At 47.0% G+C, this 18,469-nt stretch overlaps 1 protein-coding gene across 2 annotated transcripts in view; it reads right to left on the bottom strand.

Moving 5' to 3' along the window:
• The window catches only part of WDR64 (WD repeat domain 64), an 82,274-nt gene that overhangs the window by 33,985 nt on the left and 29,820 nt on the right, over positions 1-18,469 (bottom strand). For both annotated transcript variants that reach the window (XM_038761236.1, XM_038761235.1), the window contains exons 16-26: positions 16,881-17,011; positions 16,596-16,697; positions 15,347-15,431; positions 13,055-13,091; positions 12,683-12,861; positions 11,757-11,862; positions 10,803-10,861; positions 7,874-7,983; positions 5,657-5,848; positions 2,472-2,577; positions 1,239-1,319 (exon numbers count right to left, since the gene is read on the bottom strand). In XM_038761236.1, the coding sequence (XP_038617164.1) occupies positions 1,239-1,319; positions 2,472-2,577; positions 5,657-5,848; positions 7,874-7,983; positions 10,803-10,861; positions 11,757-11,862; positions 12,683-12,861; positions 13,055-13,091; positions 15,347-15,431; positions 16,596-16,697; positions 16,881-17,011 (1,188 nt within the window). The remainder of the gene's footprint in view (positions 1-1,238; positions 1,320-2,471; positions 2,578-5,656; positions 5,849-7,873; positions 7,984-10,802; positions 10,862-11,756; positions 11,863-12,682; positions 12,862-13,054; positions 13,092-15,346; positions 15,432-16,595; positions 16,698-16,880; positions 17,012-18,469) is intronic.

Here is an 18,469-nt window from a genome sequence, read left to right as displayed (position 1 = left end):
GAGGCAGTGGAAAGAGCGTGAGACTGATAACCCAGATCCTTAATTTTAGCTCTGCAACTGGCCTGCCGTGTGACCTGAAGCAAGTCACTCAGCCTCTCTGAGCCTCAGTTTCCCCATGTGTGATCTTGGGATAATACCAACACCCGCCTGCCCCTGAGGGTACAATTTGGGAGAGGGGCTGTGTCAAAGCTAATTACCTTGTTTCTAAACCAGTGTTTAGTACAGGGCTTGGCATATAGCCCTTAATGATTTCCAACCTTATTATTGTGTATCCTCAATGATGATAACAACTGCGGTGTTTGTTAAGTGCTTGCTCTGTGCTAAGCACTGTTCTAAGCCCTAGGGAAGATAGAAGGAAATCAGGTTGTCTCATGTCTCATTCCCTTTTCGACTGTGAGCCCACTGTTGGGTAGGGACTGTCTATATATGTTGCCAATTTGTACTTCCCAAGCGCTTAGTACAGTGCTCTGCACACAGTAAGCGCTCAATAAATACGATTGATGATGATGTGGGACTCCATAGTGAGCACTAGGGTAGACAGATACAAGATCATTAGGTCCACTTTGGGCCTCACAATCTAACTAGGAGGGACAGCAGGTATTGAATCCCCATTTTACAGATGAGGGAACTGGGGCCCAGAGAAGCGAAGTGACTTGCCCTGGGTCACAAAGCAGACAAGCGGTAGAAACGGGATCAGAACCCAGGTCGCCCGTCTCCCAGGCTCGAGATTTTTCTGCTAAGGCCTCTCTGCTTCACCGGGCAAGACTTCTTCACCGGAGACCAAATTGAGTTGGTCAGAAATGGCAGTCGAGAGCTCGTTGTGGGCGGAGAATGGATCTGTTGTATCGTACTCTCCCAAGCGCTTAGTACAGTGCTCTGCACACAGTAGGTGTTCAAAAATTATGATTGGAGATGATACACCGGAGATGATACAACTTCTCTGCTGGGAATAAGGTTGGCGCGTCTCAGATAATTTCCACAGCTTCCAGAAGCACCGCTCCACTGGGAGCCGGCTGGAGTTTGAAAGCCCCGAGGCCCTCAAGGTGGAGTCTGTCACCAACCTCACTTCTGCTGCCTCTACCTCGGCACGGCTTGGGGGCCGAAGGAACTGTTCTGGCCCCTCGGTCAGCTCAGCCCGTGGGGGGCTTGGGGCTGTTCCCCCCAACTCACCCTCCACCTCGGGCCCTGACTTAGAGCGAACTTGCGGCCCAGGGAGAGAGCTCGGCTCTCAGACTTACCCTATAGACGGGCAGAAAGCCAAATATGATGCCAGCTTCTTTGTTCCCGCTCTTGGAGCTTTCCAAAATGTGGGTTCTGATCTGTAAAACGCAAGCAAGATGAGATTCCACGGCATCTTTCTATCGTTCTTGAGGTAGGTGGAGAGGAAAATGGGTGAACGGCGGGGTCAAAAGGGTTAAAGAGGGGAAAGGGGTGGGGGACTTCAACTGAATCTGCAGCAAAGATCAGCGAGGCGGTGGGCCAGTTTGGTCTTTCCCGGCCTTTCCCTCCATTTCACCCACCGACCCAATCCTTCAAATAATAATAATAATAATGGTGTTTATTAAGCGCTTACTATGTGCAAAGCACTGTTCTAAGCACTGGGGAGGTTACGAGGTGATCAGGTTGTCCCACAGGGGGCTCACAGTCTTAATCCCCATTTTCCAGATAAGGTAACTGAGGCCCAGAGAAGTGAAGTGACTTGCCCCAAGTCACACAGCTGACAGTTGGTGGAGCTGGGATTTGAACCCATGACCTCTGACTCCAAAGCCTGTGCTCTTTCCACTGAGCCATGATGCTTCTCTAGAAGTGAAGTGACTTGCCCAAAGTCACCCAGCTGACAATTTGCGGAGCTGGGATTTGAACCCGTGACCTCTGACTCCAAAGCGCAGGCTCTTTCCACTGAGCCACGCTGCTTCCCCTATTGCACATGGGACTCACAGTCTCAAATCCCCGTTTTCTAGATGAGGTAACTGAGGCACAGAGAAGTGAAGTGACTTGCCCAAGGTCACCCAGCATGGTGTAGGAGAAGCAGCATGGTGTAATGGATAGACCATGGTCCTGGAAGTCAGAAGGTCATGGGTTCTAATCCCATGGGTTCTAAAACCACTTGCCTGCTGTGAGACTTTGGGCAAGTCACTTCACTTCTCTGTGCCTCAGTTACCTCATCTGGAAAACGGGGATTTGAGACTGTGAGCCCCACGTGGGACAGGGACTGTTTCCAGCCCTATTTGCTTATATCCACCCAAGCCTGGCACACAGCACTTAACAAATACCATAACAATAATAATTATTATCATTATTATTAAGCGGAAGACCCGGGACTAGAACCCAGGGCCGGGCGCTTTCCACTAGGCCACGCTGCTTCTCTTGGTTGCTTGACTGAATCGACACCAGTGAGCAGCTTTCTCCCTGGTCTCTGGGCAGAGAGGGTAAGGTAGGAGCAGAGGGTTAAAAGAGAGAGAAAACCCTACCTTGGGGGAAGCCAGAAACTTGAAATACTTGTACTGATGGTCCGCGTCAACCGCCTTGGAAGGTGACTTTTTGAAAAGTTCAGGCATCAGACTCAACTGCTTCCACCTGCACCCAGAGACAAGGGAAATCATTCGCGTTTAAACAGGAGGCAAAGCTGTGACTCCAGCAACCTGTTAGACGCATGGCCGGTCTTTGTCAGGGTTCGCTGGACGCCCACTGTGCACGAAGCACTGTGCTGAGTTCTCGGCAGAGCCCAAGGGAAGTAGAAGTCACCGTCACGCAATGGGAATAAGAAGGAAAATGTAGATACGATTGGAGGTGGTCAAAGGAAGAAGATGACTAAAGGAATTTCATCATCATCATCATCATCATCATCAATCGTATTTATTGAGCGCTTACTATGTGCAGAGCACTGGACTGAGCGCTTGGGAAGTCCAAATTGGCAACATCTAGAGACAGTCCCTACCGAACAGTGGGCTCACAGTCTAAAAGGGGGAGACAGAGAACAAAACCAAACATACTAACAAAATAAAATAAATAGAATAGATATGTACAAGTAAAATAAATAAATAAATAGAGTAATAAATATGTACAAACATATATACATATAATTTTGATCTGTATCTGTAATTTCTTGATATCCATTCAATCAATCGTATTTATTGAGCGCTTACTGTGTGCAGAGCACTGTACTAAGTGCTTGGGAAGTACAAGTTGGCAACGTATAGAGATGGTCACTACTCAACAATGGGCTCACAGTCTAGAAGGTATTAACGTGTCTCCCCCTCTAGACTGTAAGATCAGTGTGGGCAGAGAATGTGTCCATCATTCATTCATTCAATCGTATTTATTGAGCGCTTACTGTGTGCAGAGCACTGTACTAAGCACTTGGAAAGTACAAGTTGGCAGCGTATAGAGACGGTTACTACTCAACAACGGGCTCACAGTCTAGAAGATATTAATGTGCCTCCCCTTCTAGACTGCAAGATCAGTGTGGGCAGAGAATGTGTCTATCATTCATTCATTCAATCGTATTTATTGAGCGCTTACTGTGTGCAGAGCACTGTACTAAGCACTTGGAAAGTACAAGTTGGCAGCGTATAGAGACGATCACTACTCAACAACGGGCTTACAGTCTAGAAGATATTAATGTGTCTCCCCTTCTAGACTGCAAGATCAGTGTGGGCAGAGAATGTGTCTATCATTCATTCATTCAATCGTATTTATTGAGCGCTTACTGTGTGCAGAGCACTGTACTAAGCACTTGGAAAGTACAAGTTGGCAGCGTATAGAGACGATCACTACTCAACAACGGGCTTACAGTCTAGAAGATATTGATGTGTCTCCCCTTCTAGACTGCAAGATCAGTGTGGGCAGAGAATGTGTCTATCATTCATTCATTCAATCGTATTTATTGAGCGCTTACTGTGTGCAGAGCACTGTACTAAGTGCTCGGGAAGTACAAGTTGGCAACGTACAGAGACGGTCACTACTGGCAACGTATAGAGATGGTCACTACTCAACAATGGGCTCACAGTCTAGAAGGTATTAATGTGTCTCCCCTTCTAGACTGTAAGATCAGTGTGGGCAGAGAATGTGTCCATCATTCATTCATTCAATCGTATTTATTGAGCACTTACTGTGTGCAGAGCACTGTACTAAGCACTCGGGAAGTACAAGTTGGCAGCGTATAGAGACGGTCACCACTCAACAACGGGCTCACAGTCTAGAAGATATTAATGTGTCTCCCCTTCTAGACTGCAAGATCAGTATGGGCAGAGAATGTGTCTATCATTCATTCATTCAATCGTACTTATTGAGTGCTTACTGTGTGCAGAGCACTGTACTAAGCGCTTGGGAAGTACAAGTTGGCAACGTATAGAGACGGTCACCACTCAACAACGGGTTCACAGTCTAGAAGATATTAATGTGTCTCCCCTTCTAGACTGTAAGATCAGCGTGGGCAGAGAATGTGTCTATCAATGCTGTACTCTCCTAAGCGCTTAGTACAGTGCTCTGCCTGTAGTAAGCTCAATAAATAGGATGGATGGATTGAATGAAAGAATTAATAAGTGGAATGAATAAGCTGAGAAACCCACAGAGCGCTAAGATTAGCTGACAAAGGTGATAGACTATACACTCGATGTCTACCTACTCTGTGGTCCTGTACATTCCTAGTGCTTAGTACAGTCCTCTGCCCACAGTAAGGGCTCACTGATGGAATTGATTGGTTAACAAGATGAAAGGACTGTGTCCAACCTGATTAGCTTGTGTCCGCCCCAGTGCTTAGTACAGTGCCTGGCACATAGTAAGTGATGATGATGATGGTGTCTAAGTGCTTACTATGTTCCCAACACTGTTCTAGACGCTGGGGTAGATACAAGGTAATCAGGTTGTCCCACATGGGGCACAGAGTCTTAACCTGTATATACGTATATATGTACATATTTATTACTCTATTTATTTATTTATTTATTTTACTTGTACATATCTATTCTATTTATTTTATTTTGTTAATATGTTTGGTTTTGTTCTCTGTCTCCCCCTTCTAGACTGTGAGCCCACTGTTGGGTAGGGACTGTCTCTATATGTTGCCAACTTGGACTTCCCAAGTGCTTAGTACAGTGCTCTGCACGCAGTAAGCGCTCAATAAATACGATTGATTGATTGATTGATTGATTGATTGAAACAACCGGGGACGTGGGAATTAATCAGGGACGTGGTGATTTTTCAGAAAGATGTTATACAGCATGGGGAAAGCACAGGTTTGGTGGATTTGATTACTCCAGTTACAGTTTTTTATGCCTGGGTCCCCCATTAGAGTGAAAGCCCCCAGTAGGCAGGGAACACACCACTTATTTGTGTTGTACTTTCACAGGCTTTTAAAGCAGTTCAGTGCACCCATTTGGAGCTCAAAAAATGCTACCGTAATATTACTACTATTGAGGTGAGGAGGGTAAAGGGGGCACTGAGGGGGAATTAGTTTTCTGCCCAGTAACCACTGGGCTGAGATGGGCCAGAGGGCTGAAGGGGACAAAGTCTCTAAACAGGAATCTCAGTGAGTTCCTCTTTTCGAGCGTTGAATAAGTAGCGATGATGATGGATGGTGGATGATAAATGGGAATGCTAGAGGATGAATCCTTCTACGAAATGTTCACTTGGCTGCGCGGGCCAGAGACCTTACTTTCTTCGGTCGAAGACGAGAGGATATTCGTATTTTTGTTTCTTCTCCATCATGTACTTGTTATCTTCTTTGATTTCCACGGGATATTCGTTGATGTCACAGGGCAAAATGAAGTCGCCTGGCTCCGTCAGCTCTAATGCCCTGCGCTGCCCCAGGTAGCCACAGTAATGCCCATTTCGGGCATGCCAAAGTCTAGGTGAGAGATGTGGAGGGGGGAATTAGCAATCACGAGTCGCTATGCCCCCCACTCCGATGCCAACCCATCCCGAGCACTTGAAACCATTTATTGCTAAATTAATTTGAGAAGCAGCATAGCCTAGGGAAAAGACCACGGGCCTTGGAGTCCTAATGCTGGTACTGCCACTTAATAATAATAATAATGGCATTTTATTAAGCGCTTACTATGTGCAAAGCACTGTTCTAAGTGCTGGGGAGGTTACAAGGTGACCATGTTGTCCCACAGGGGGCTCACAGTCTTAATCCCCATTTTACAGATGAGTTAAGTGAGGCCCAGAGAAGTGAAGTGACTTGCCCAAAGTCACACAGCTGACAACTGGCGGAGCCGGGATTCAAACCCACGACCTCTGATTCCAAAGCCCGGGCTTCTTCCACTGAGCCACGCTGCTTCTCCACACTTGTCTGCTGTGTGACCTTGGTCCGGTCACTTCACTTCTCCGTGTCTCAGTTTCCTCATCTGTAAAATGGGGATTCAATGCCTGTTCTCCCTCACTCTTGGACCGTGAGCCTCCTGTGGGACAGGGACTGTGTCCAACCTGCCTAGGATGAATAAGCCCCAGACCCGTGCTTGGGTCCTAGTAAGTGCAACACAAATACCATTATTACTATTATTATTGTTATTATTAGTAGTAGTAGTACTAGCAGTAGAGAAGTAGCGTGGCTTAGCGGAAAGAGCACGGGCTATGGAGTCAGAGGTCATGGGTTCAAATCCCGGTCCCGCCAATTGTCAGCTGTGTGACTTTGGGCAAGTCACTTCACTTCTCTGGGCCTCAGTTACCTCATCTGTCAAATGGGGATGAAGACTGTGAGCCCCCCGTGGGACAACCTGATTACCTTGTAACCTCCCCATCGCTTAGAACAGTGCTTTGCATATAGTAAGCACTTAATAAATGCCTTATTATTATTATTATTACTACCCATAAAAGTTCAGTGTGTCCAACCCGATCAACTTGTATCTACCCCAGAGTTTGGCACATAGTAAGCACTTAACCAGTACTATAATAATTACTATATTATTGATTATCACAAATTAATATAATTATTAATTATAATTTTATCTACTATATTATTGTTGTTCATCATCATCATCATCATCAATCGTATTTATTGAGCGTTTACTATGTGCAGAGCACTGTACTAAGCGCTTGGGAAGTACAAATTGGCAACATATAGAGACAGTCCCTACCCAACAGTGGGCTCACAGTCTAAGGGGGAGACAGAGAACAAAACCAAACATACTAACAAAATGAAATAAATAGCATAGATATGTACAAGTAAAATAAATAAATAGAGTAATAAATATGTACAAACATATACATATATACAGGTGCTGTGGGGAAGGGAAGGAGGTAAGAAGGGGGGGATGGAGAGGGGGACGAGGGGGAGAGGAAGGAAGGGGCTCAGTGTGGGAAGGCCTCCTGGAGGAGGTGAGCTCTCAGCAGGGCCTTGAAGGGAGGAAGAGAGCTAGCTTGGCAGATGGGCAGAGGGAGGGCATTTCAGGACCGGGGGATGACATGGGCCGGGGGTCGATGGCGGGACAGGTGAGGTACGGTCTTATTATTACTCACCAAGTACACTGAGTGTACTTTTAAAAATTGATATTTGTTAAGCTCTGTGTGCCAAGCACGGAATACCAGCTAATCAGGTTGGACACAGTCCCTGTCCCACATGGGGCTCACAGTCTTAATCGCCATTTTACAGATGAGGGAAGCGAGGCCCAGAGAAGCGAAGTGACTAGTCCAAGGTCACACAGCAGACAGGAGGCGGAGCCGGGATTAGGACCTAGTTTTCTTCTGACTTTCGGGCCCGGGCTCTATGCGCTTCGTACGCCGAAGCAAGTCTTCCCAAGACACAAATCGGCCACCTTATGTCCTTCCTGCGGACCAGGCCGGTAGCCCAATGGTTGGCGTCCACCTTAACAAGACTCGGTCCTTGGGGACCAGCAAGCTGCTTTGAGAAGGTGCACTCGTGCGGACTTACCTTACAGAACCATCCAGAGACGCCGTCACCACCACTTTTTTCTCCTCTTCGTAGAACAGGCTGACAACTTTCAGCGAGTGACTTCGCCAGCAAAGGATCTGCTTGAATTGCTAAATGGCAAAAGACAGAAGCAGACCCAACGGGACACGGCCTTGGTAAGCAGGCTGAACCACTCAAAACTCCCAGCATGGTTTGGGAAGAGGCCCCGGCTACAGAGGGCCTCTGCTAGAGAAGCATATCTCTACATATCTATTACATTACATGTAATAGATGTACATTAATGTACAGCTACATTATTATATAATGTGTAATTACATGTAATTACATCTATTACATATCTAATCTATTACATCTATTACATATCTATTCTATTTATTTACATAGCTATTCTATTTATTTACATATCTATTCTATTTATTTTATTTTGTTAGTATGTTACATATCTATTCTATTTATTGATTTTATTTTGTTAGTATGTTTGGTTCTCTGTCTCCCCCTTTTAGACTGTGAGCCCACTGTTGGGTAGGGACTGTCTCTATATGTTGCCAGTTTGTACTTCCCAAGCGCTTAGTACAGTGCTCTGCACACAGTAAGCGCTCAATAAATACGATTGATGATGATATCTCTACATATCTATTACATTACATGTAATAGATGTACATTAATGTACATCTACATTATTATATAATATGTAATTACATGTAATTACATCTATTACATATCTATTCTATTTATTTTATTTTGTTAGTATGCTACATATCTATTCTATTTATTTATTTTGTTTTGTTAGTATGCTTGGTTCTCTGTCTCCCCCTTTTAGACTGTGAGCCCACTGTTGGGTAGGGACTGTCCCTATATGTTGCCAACTTGTACTTCCCAAGTGCTTAGTACAGTGCTCTGCACACAGTAAGCGCTCAATAAATACGATTGATGATGATGATGAAGCAGTGTGGCTCAGTGGAAAGAGCACGGGCTTTGATTCAAACCCCGGCTCCGCCAATTGTCAACTGTGTGACTTTGGGCAAGTCAACTTAACTTCTCCGTGCCTCAGTTACCTCATCTGTAAAATGGGGATTAAGACTGCGAGCCCCCCGTGGGACAACCTGATCACCTCGCCCCAGTGCTTAGAACAGTGCCCTGCACATAGTAAGTGCTTAAGAAATGCCATTATTATTATTATTATTACTACAGAAGCCATGAGGGAGGCAGAGAAAGGATTCTCTTTTGTTCTCTGTGGGCAGGGAACGTGTTATATCGTACTCTCCCGAGTGCTTAGAACAGTGCTCTGAACAGCAAGTGCTCAATAAATACTACTGATGAATTCATTACTGGATTCTGGTTCACGGTGGAGGTGAGGAGGGGCCCCGAAAAGAAGCAGAGCTGAGGTGATTCGAAGAACTCTGAGCTCTGAAGATTTTCTCCAGAAAGTTTTAGCTTCCCAAAGACAGGCAACATGTCTACTAACTCTATTGTTCTCTCCCAAGCGCCTAGCACAGTGCTCTGCAAACAGCAGGCACTGAATCAATACTACCGAATAACTGAGTGTAAGCTCAAAACTGTCGATTCGTAACTCCAGACTAGAAGCTCTTCTTGGGCAGGAAACGGATCTGTGGACTCCGATGTATTCTCCCAAGCGCTTAGTACAGTGTTCTTTATGCAGTACACAATCAACAAATACCATTAAATAACTGGCTGACTGAATGAAAGGGATGGCGATTTTTTTTCCACCAAATATCTAAAGCTGGACCAGTGGGCAGTCTGTCCTGTAGTCTGACATGGCGATGGTTCGTCAATCAGATCTCTTCTTGGAGTGGATAATATGTGACAGACAGGCTATTCCCTTGGCTCTTAAGACCTCAAGATTGAAATCCAGAGGCGGTACCGTAGGCCAGAGACTGAATCAAGGGCAGGAGAATCAATCGATTGAGACGTCAGAGGGGAATTCAGTCGTTCAATTGTATTTATAGGGTGTTACCATGTAAAAAGCCCTGTATTATTATTATTATTATTATTATTATTATTATGGCATTTATTAAGCGCTTACTATGTGCAAAGCACTGTTCTAAGCGCTGGGGGGATACAAGGTGATCAGGTTGTCCCACGCGGGGCTCACAGTCTTAATCCCCATTTTACAGATGAGGTAACTGAGGCTCAGAGAAGTGAAGTGACTTGCCCAAGGTCACACAGCAGGCATGTGGTGGAGCCGGGATTCGAACTCACGACCTCTGACTCCAAAGCCCGTGCTCTTTCCACTGAGCCACGCTGCTTCTCTACTAAGCACTTGGGAGAGTACAGTAGAAAAATTAACAGACCTATTCCTTGCCCACAACGGGCTTACATTCATACTGAATATCAATCAATCAATCAATCAATCAATCGTATTTATTGAGCGCTTACTGTGTGCAGAGCACTGTACTAAGCTCTTGGTAAGTACAAGTTGGCAACATATAGAGACAGTCCCTACCCAACAGTGGGCTTTATATCATGGATATATATATCCATGATATATAGATAGATATAGATATAGATATCTATATCTATATCTATATCTATCTATATATCATGGATATATATATCCATATATCATGATATATATGTATATATATCATGGATATATATATATATCATGGATATATATATCCATATATCATGGATCTAAACTCTACGGATACACTACCAGAAGGATTGCAGTTCGAATCGGGGCCTTCTGCGGGAGACGTAGCCATGGAGTCGCTATGGGTCACAAATGACTCGATGGCATAAGACAGGACGATCCCAGCACTCAGTTCAGCGCGTGGCACATAGTGAGTGCTTTATAAATTACGTCATGAGTTAATTAGTTCATTCTTTCTCACAGTTCCTCCTGTCTCCACCGATCAGATCTTGGTGAGCCAAAAAAGCAGCCGCGGGGGGTACCATGCCTTCTCACCTTTCCATCGTGGGGCTGGGCCAGGAAGGATCCGATGCTCCACTGAATAATGTGTCCTTCTGTCAAAGGAGAAGCAGTGTGATTTTAGCGGAAAGAGCCCGGGCTTGGGAGTCAGAGGATGTGGGTTCTAATCCTGCCTCCAAACCTTATCAGCTGTGTGACTTTGGGCAAGTCACTTCACTTCCCTGGGCCTCAGTTCCCTCATCTGTAAAATGGGGATTAAAACTGTGAGCCCCCCGTGGGACAGCCTGATTACCCAGTATCTCCCCCAGCGCTTAGAACAGAAGCAGCGTGGCTCAGTGGAAAGAGCACGGGCTTTGGAGTCAGAGGTCATGGGTTCGAATCCCGGCTCCACCACATGTCTGCTGTGTGACCTTGGGCAAGTCACTTAACTTCTCTGAGCCTCAGTTACCTCATCTGTAAAATGGGGATTAAGACTGTGAGCCCCATGTGGGACAACCTGATCACTTTGTATCCCCCCAAGTGCTTAGAACAGTGCTTTGCACATAGTAAGAACTTAACAAATGCCAACATTATTATTATTGGCACATAGTAAGCGCTTAACAAATCCCATCATTATTATCATTAAAGGAGACAGGGTTCAATGGTTAAAGAAGAAGCAGCGTGGCCTAGTGGTGAGAGCCCGGGCCTGGGGGTCAGAAGGATCTGGGTTCTAATGCTGCCTCTGCCACTTGTCTGCTGGGTGGCCTTGGGCAAGTCATTTCACTTTCCTGTGCTTCATCTCTGAAATGGGGGTTAAGACTTGTGAGCCCCATGGGAGACCCGAACTGTGTCCGACCTAATTAGCTTGCATCTACCCCGGCGCTTAGTACAGCGCTTGGCACCTGGTAAGCGCTTAACGGGTACCACAAAAAAGAACGAATCCTGTGAACATTCCTGTGCTACTTAGCTGCTCCGACGGCGTCCAAGGAATGAATCGAGACGAGCTCTTACCCTTATTTCCAGCCAGCAGCACCTTAGTGTAGAGGTCTGTGGCCAGCGCAGTCAGGGGTATGGCTGAATGCTTGGTGAAAGGTAACATGTCTTTTAGCAGTTCACCCTGAACAAAGAAAAAACAAATGAAAAGCTGGTCCATGTGCGGAGAGAACCCAGCAGCCTCATTCTCCAAACCCTCGCAAATCTTATTTCTGACAGGAGGACTTTCCCGATTAGCATTTCTTCTCCCCGAGCCAAATCCCCTCAGTAACCACCTCGCCAGTTCCGTGCTAACTATCCACTCGATAGAAGCCGTGTGGCTTAGCGGATAGCGCTCGGGCCTGGGAATCAGAAAGACCTGAGTTCTCATCCCGGCTGCTGCGTGACGTGGGGCAAGTCACTTCACTTCTCTGGGCCTCAGTGCCCTCATCTGTAAAATGGGGATGAGGAGTGATTCCGTCGTACTCTTCAAGCGTTTAGTAATAATAATAATAATAATGATGGCATTTCTTAAGGGCTTTCTATGTGCAAAGCACTGTTCTAAGCGCTGGGGAGGTTACAAGGTGATCAAGTTGTCCCAAGACGGGGCTCACGGTCTTAATCCCCATTTTACAGATGAGGTAATTGAGGCCCAGAGGAGTCAAGTGACTTGCCCAAAGTCACACAGCTGACAGTGATGGGGCTGGGATTTGAACCCATGACCTCTGACCCCAAAGCCCAGGCTCTTTCCACTGAGCCACGCTGCTTCTACAGGGTACCGCCCTCAGTAGGGACTCAAACAATACCGTTCCTACTAAACGTCTTGTGGGCAGGGAACGTGTTTACCAACTGTTGAATTATACTCTCCCAAGCGCTTAGCACAGCTCTCTGGAGTAAGTAAGCGCTCAATAAATAGGAGGGATGGCTGGATGGACGGATCGCTACTTATGTAGGCCTTCATTCACCTTGATGTTCCACAGGCGGAGATGTCCGTCCTCGTGGGCAGTGGCCAGTATTGGGGGAGGCACGTCGGGAGAATCTTGACTCTGGTTCAACCTGTCGGGCATTGTTTTCTTCCCCACCAAATACGACTCATCTCTGGAGTCTGAGCGATCTTGCTCTTCTAGCGGGGAAGCAGGATGGCCTAGTGCAAAGAACACCGACCCGGGATTTAGAAGACCTGAGTTCTAATCCCGGCTCTGTCACTTACCTTCTGGGTAACCTTGAGCGATCGCCTCGTTTCTCTGGTCCTCGGTCCCCGCGTCCACAAAACGCAAAATCTGTCTCACCCTCCCCTTGACCCCTGGAATAAAGAAGAGGGGCTACTTCCCACCTACCTGAAATCTCACTTTCTGGTATGCTCTTCTTGCTTTCCTGAAAACGGAGCGAAAAAGAACATAACATTTGTGAACAGGTCATAAGAGAACTGGAATCAGGCATAAGTTTCTGTGGAAATGTCTAAACCAGACCCTGATGCCATTAGAAATGCCTAGATAAACTAACCACCTGTCAGATTATTATAATGGTATTTATTAATGGCTTATTCTGTGCCTCACCCTGTACTAAGCACTGTTAGTACGGTTCTCTGCACGCCGTAAGTGCTCAATAAATACGATTGAATGAAGGTAGACGCAAGATGATCAGTTTGGACGGAGTGCGTGGCCCACGTGGGGCTCCAGTCAAAGTTGGAGGGAATAGGAGTTAATCCCCATTTTACAGATGAGGAAAGTTAGGCACAAAGAAAGGAAGCGACTTGCCCAAGGTCACACAGCAGACAAGTGGCGGAGGAGGGTTTAGAACCCAGGTCCTCTGGCTGGCAGGTCGGTGTTCTTTCCTCTAGGCCACGCTACTCCCTGATGCTGTGTCCTTGGGATGACAGTGAGGTCGGCATTGTTGTTGTTGATTATATTTGCAGAGCGCTTACTATGTGGCAGGCACTGTACTAAGCGCAGGGGGAGATCCAAGCTAATCAGATTGGGTACAGTCACAGTCTCACACGGGGCTCCCAGTCTTAATCCCCATTTTATGGATGTCTTAACTGAGGCCCAGAGAAGTGAAGCGACTTGCCCCAGGCCACACAGCAGAGAAGTGGCAGAGCCTGCGCTCCGTTCACTAGGCCAGGCTGTGGTATTTGGAGTTGTGGTTTTCCTTCATACTTGAAGGGACCACTGTGGATGGAATTCTTTTACGGGCAACGCAGAGCATCCACAGTCCCGACCACTCACACTTAGCACAGGCTTCCACGCTGTCGTATTTGTGGTTCGGAGTTCCCGGCCTCGCTTTGGCTTTTGGCTTCCTCCTCCTCCTCCTCATCATCATCAATCGTATTTATTGAGCGCTTACTATGTGCAGAGCACTGGACTAAGCGCTTGGGAAGTACAAATTGGCAACATATAGAAACGGTCCCTACCCAACAGTGGGCTCACAGTCTAAAAGGGGGAGACAGAGAACAAAACCAAACATACTAACAAAATAAAATCAATAGAATAGATATGTACAAGTAAAATAAATAAATAGAGTAATAAATACGTACAAACATATATACATATATACGGGTGCTGTGGGGAAGGGAAGGAGGTAAGATGGGGGAATGGAGAGGGGGATGAGGGGGAAAGGAAGGAAGGGGCTCAGTCTGGGAAGGCCTCCTGGAGGAGGTGAGCTCTCAGCAGGGCCTTGAAGGGAGGAAGAGAGCTAGCTTGGCAGATGGGCAGAGGGAGGGCATTCCAGGCCCGGGGGATGACGTGGGCTGGGGGTCGATGGCGGGACAGGCGAGAATGAGGTACGGTGAGGAGATTAGCGGCGGAGGAGCGGAGGGTGTGGGCTGGGCTGGAGAAGGAGAGAAGGGAGGTGAGGTAGGAGGGGGCGAGGGGATGGATGGACAGCCTGGAAGCCCAGGGTGAGGAGTTTCTGCCTGATGCGCAGATTGATTGGTTCCTCATCTCCTGCTCTTCTCCAAAAAGAGCCTCTCCGTTCTTGTTTAGAGAAGCGGCGTGGCTCAGTGGAAAGAGCCCGGGCTTGAGGGTCATGGGTTCTAATCCCGGCTCCCCCACGTGCCTGCTGTGTGACCTTGGGCAGGTCACTTAACTTCTCCGAGCCTCAGTTACCTCAGCTGTAAAATGGGGATTAAGACTGTGAGCCCCACGTGGGACAACGTGATCGCCTTGTATCCTCCACAGCACCTGTATATATGTACATATGTTTGTACATATTTATTACTCTATTTATTTATACATATTTATTCTATTTATTTTATTTTGTTAATATGTTTTGTTTTGTTCTCTGTCTCCCCCTTCTGTGAGCCCACTGTTAGGTAGGGATCGTCTCTATATGTTGCCAGCTTGTACTTCCCAAGCGCTTAGTAGAGTGTTCTGCACATAGTAAGCGCTCAATAAATACGATTGAATGAATGAATGAATGAATGCTTGACACATAGTAAGCACTTAACAAATGTCATCATTATTATTATTATTATTACATCATGTTGATGATTTGGTCCGGGCCACCCAAACCCCAAAACGGCACGAAGTTGAACGGGCCCAAAATGGCAGGAATTGAAAAGGCGGTAGCCCAGACATTCATCCTGTCACTCCCCCCCAAAATCTCGGCCGCACCAGGAAGGCGTGACTCACCTTTTCCAGGCTCCCGATGCTACTTCCTGCCACTCGGGTGGACTCGCTCTGCGACATGGAGGTCAGAGACGTTGAGCTAGGTTTTCTACAGGCGTGAAGAAAAGGCGTGGAACACAGAACGTCACCTGGGAGGCTCACAGACAGAAATCCCAGTCTTTTCCAGGGACTGCCTCAGAGAAGCAGCATCTTCTCTGCTGCTGTGCAGAGAAGGCCGGGAGTCACGAGGACCTGGGTTCTAATCCCGCCTCTGCCACTTGTCCGCTGGGAGACCTCGGGCAGGTCGCTTTCACTTCTCCGTGCTTCGGTTACCTCAACTTTAAGACTGTGAGCTCCAAGTGGGACAGGGCCTGTGTCCGACCTGATTAGCTTGTATCTACTCCAGCACTTAGTACAGTGCCTGGCACCTAATAAGCACTTAACAAATCATCATCATCAATCGTATTTATTGAGTGCTTACTGTGTGCAGAGCACTGTACTAAGCACTTGGGAAGTACAAGTTAACAACATATAGAGACAGTCCCTACCCAACAGTGGGCTCACAGTCTAAAAGATACAATAATTATAATCATAATAATATTACCTCACCTAACCATCCGTTATCCTACTCACCGTCCAGAAACCTTCACATTTATTTCCCAAACCCATACTTTTCGTTCATTCATTCAATCGTATTTATTGAGTGCTTACTGTGTGCAGAGCACTGTGCTAAGCGCTTGGGAAGTCCAAGTTGGCAACATATAGAGACGGTCCCTACCCAACAAGGGGCTCACAGTCTAGAAGGGGGAGACACAACAAAACAAGTAGACAGGTGTCAATGCCATCAGAATAAATAGAATTATAGCTATAGACACATCATTAATAAAATAAATAGAATAGTAAATATTTTGGGAGAGCGGCCTGGGGTAGCGGAAAGAACATGGGCTCGGGAGTCTGAGGCCCTACGTTCTAATCCCAGCTCCGCCACTTGTCTGCTGTGTGACCTTGGGCAAGCCGCTTAACTTCTCTGTGCCTCAGTTCCCTCATCTGCCAAACGGGGATTCAATACCTGCGCTCCCTCCCACTTGGACTGCGAACCTCCTGGGATGTGACCCAGCATAAGTGCTCAGCAAATACCATTATTATTATTATTATTACGATGTTCTTTCCACTGAACCACACTGTCTTCTACCCCCGCTTCAATGAGACCGCTCTACATAGGCGCAGAGGGGGCTGGATTAAACAAGAATAAACGACCGCAGAAATAAGGCACCTTATGAAGTCCGTGCTGCGGAAAAGTAACATCAGCGCGTTGACTCTGTAGCGTTTAGGGTCTAAATCGGGATTATTCACCAGGGCATCCTCAGGTCTGTATCTAGAATTGATAGATGGTGAACAGGATCAGACAGGGCATTTCAGCTCAGCTCCATCGCCTGAAGTGGTTTTCTCTATTTGTGCGGAGAAAGAATCGGTCTCAAACGTTTTGGGGAGAGGCGGGAGATTGTGGCGAACCGCGAGTCAAAACGTAAAAACGTCCTCGCCAGAGGGGGTAACGTACAGCTCTTTAACCGTAGCCATGACGAAATCCCACAGGATTATTATTCCGTTCACTGTCGCCGCCGCTATCAGGTTGTATCCTTCCATCTGCAGCACGTCAAAGCAGTTCACTTCCATCTGGACTGCGGAATCCTACGGGAAGGATGGAGGCGTCAGATCCCAGTTGAGGTTCACGCCGTATATTTCAGCGGAAATAAGACCCCTGGTGTCTCCAGTGGCTGCCAGTCAACCGACGCATCAAGCAAAAACTCCTCACTCTCAGCTTCAAGGCTGTCCATCCCCTCGCCCCCTCCTACCTCACCTCCCTTCTGTCCTTCTCCAGCCCAGCCCGCACCCTCCGCTCCTCTGCCTCCTCTAACCTCCTCACTGGGCCTCGTTCTCCCCTGTTCCACCGTCAAACCCCGGCCCACGTCCTCCCCCAGGCCTGCAATGCCCTCCCTCCACACATCCGCCAAACTAGCTCTCTTCCTCCCTTCAAAGCCCTACTGAAAGCTCACCTCCTCCAAGAGGCCTTCCCACACTGAGCCCCCTTTTTCCTCTCCTCCTCCCCATCCCCCCATCCTACCACCTTCCCCTCCCCACTTCACTGTATAGATATTTGTACAGATTTATTACTCTATTTATTTTACTGGTACATATTTACAATTCTATTTATTTTCTTAATGATGTGCATCTAGCCTTAATTCTATTGGCTCTGATGACTTGACACCCGTCCACATGTTCTGTTTTGTTGGCTGTCTCCCCCTTCTAGACTGTGAGCCCGTTGTTGGGTAGGGACCGTCTCTATATGTTGCCAACTTGTACTTCCCAAGCGCTTAGTCCAGTGCTCTGCACACAGTAAGCACTCAATAAATACGATTGATTGATTGATTAGTACAGTGCTCTGCACACAGTAAGTGCTCAATAAATACGATTGAATGAATGAATGAATGCAGACCTGAGTTTGAGTTCAGACCTCGGAATTGACCAAAGAGGTAACTGGGGGCAAATCAGTGTGGCCTAGTGGGTAGAGCATGGGCCTGGGAATTAGAAGGGGCTGAGTTCTAATCCCGTCTCCTTCGCTTGTCCGCTGACTTTCATTGGTTCTTTGAATCTTATTTATTGCTTGCTTACTGTGTGCAGACCCTCTACAAAGCACTTGGGAGAGTACGCTATAACAATAAACAGACGCATTCCCTGCCCACAGCGAGCTGACCTTGGACAAATCAATTCTCTTCCGTGGGCCTCAGCTACCTCATCTGTAAAGTCGCTCAATTGGTTTTCCCATCTGTACAATGGGAATAATGATACCGGCACCTCTCTAGTCCCAGGGAAGCTCAAAGGATGAGATGACGTATCAGAAAACACTTTAGGAAAAATATTCAGTGAGGCGTCATCGATGTCATCATCAGCGTTGTTACTGTTATAGAAGCGGTGTCGCCGAGCGGGTAGAACTCGGGCTTGGGAGTCAGAGGATGTGGGTTCTAATCCTGGCTCCGCCACCTGTCAGCTATGTGACCTTGGGCAAGTCACTTCCCTTCTCTGGGCCTCAGTTACCTCATCTAGAAAACGGGGATTGAGACAATGAGCCCCATGTGGGACCGGAACTGT

Source organism: Tachyglossus aculeatus, chromosome 19, assembly GCF_015852505.1.
Source record: "Tachyglossus aculeatus isolate mTacAcu1 chromosome 19, mTacAcu1.pri, whole genome shotgun sequence".
In the NCBI taxonomy this organism is placed as follows: domain Eukaryota; kingdom Metazoa; phylum Chordata; class Mammalia; order Monotremata; family Tachyglossidae; genus Tachyglossus; species Tachyglossus aculeatus.
This window is presented reverse-complemented; position numbering and strand designations above follow the sequence as displayed.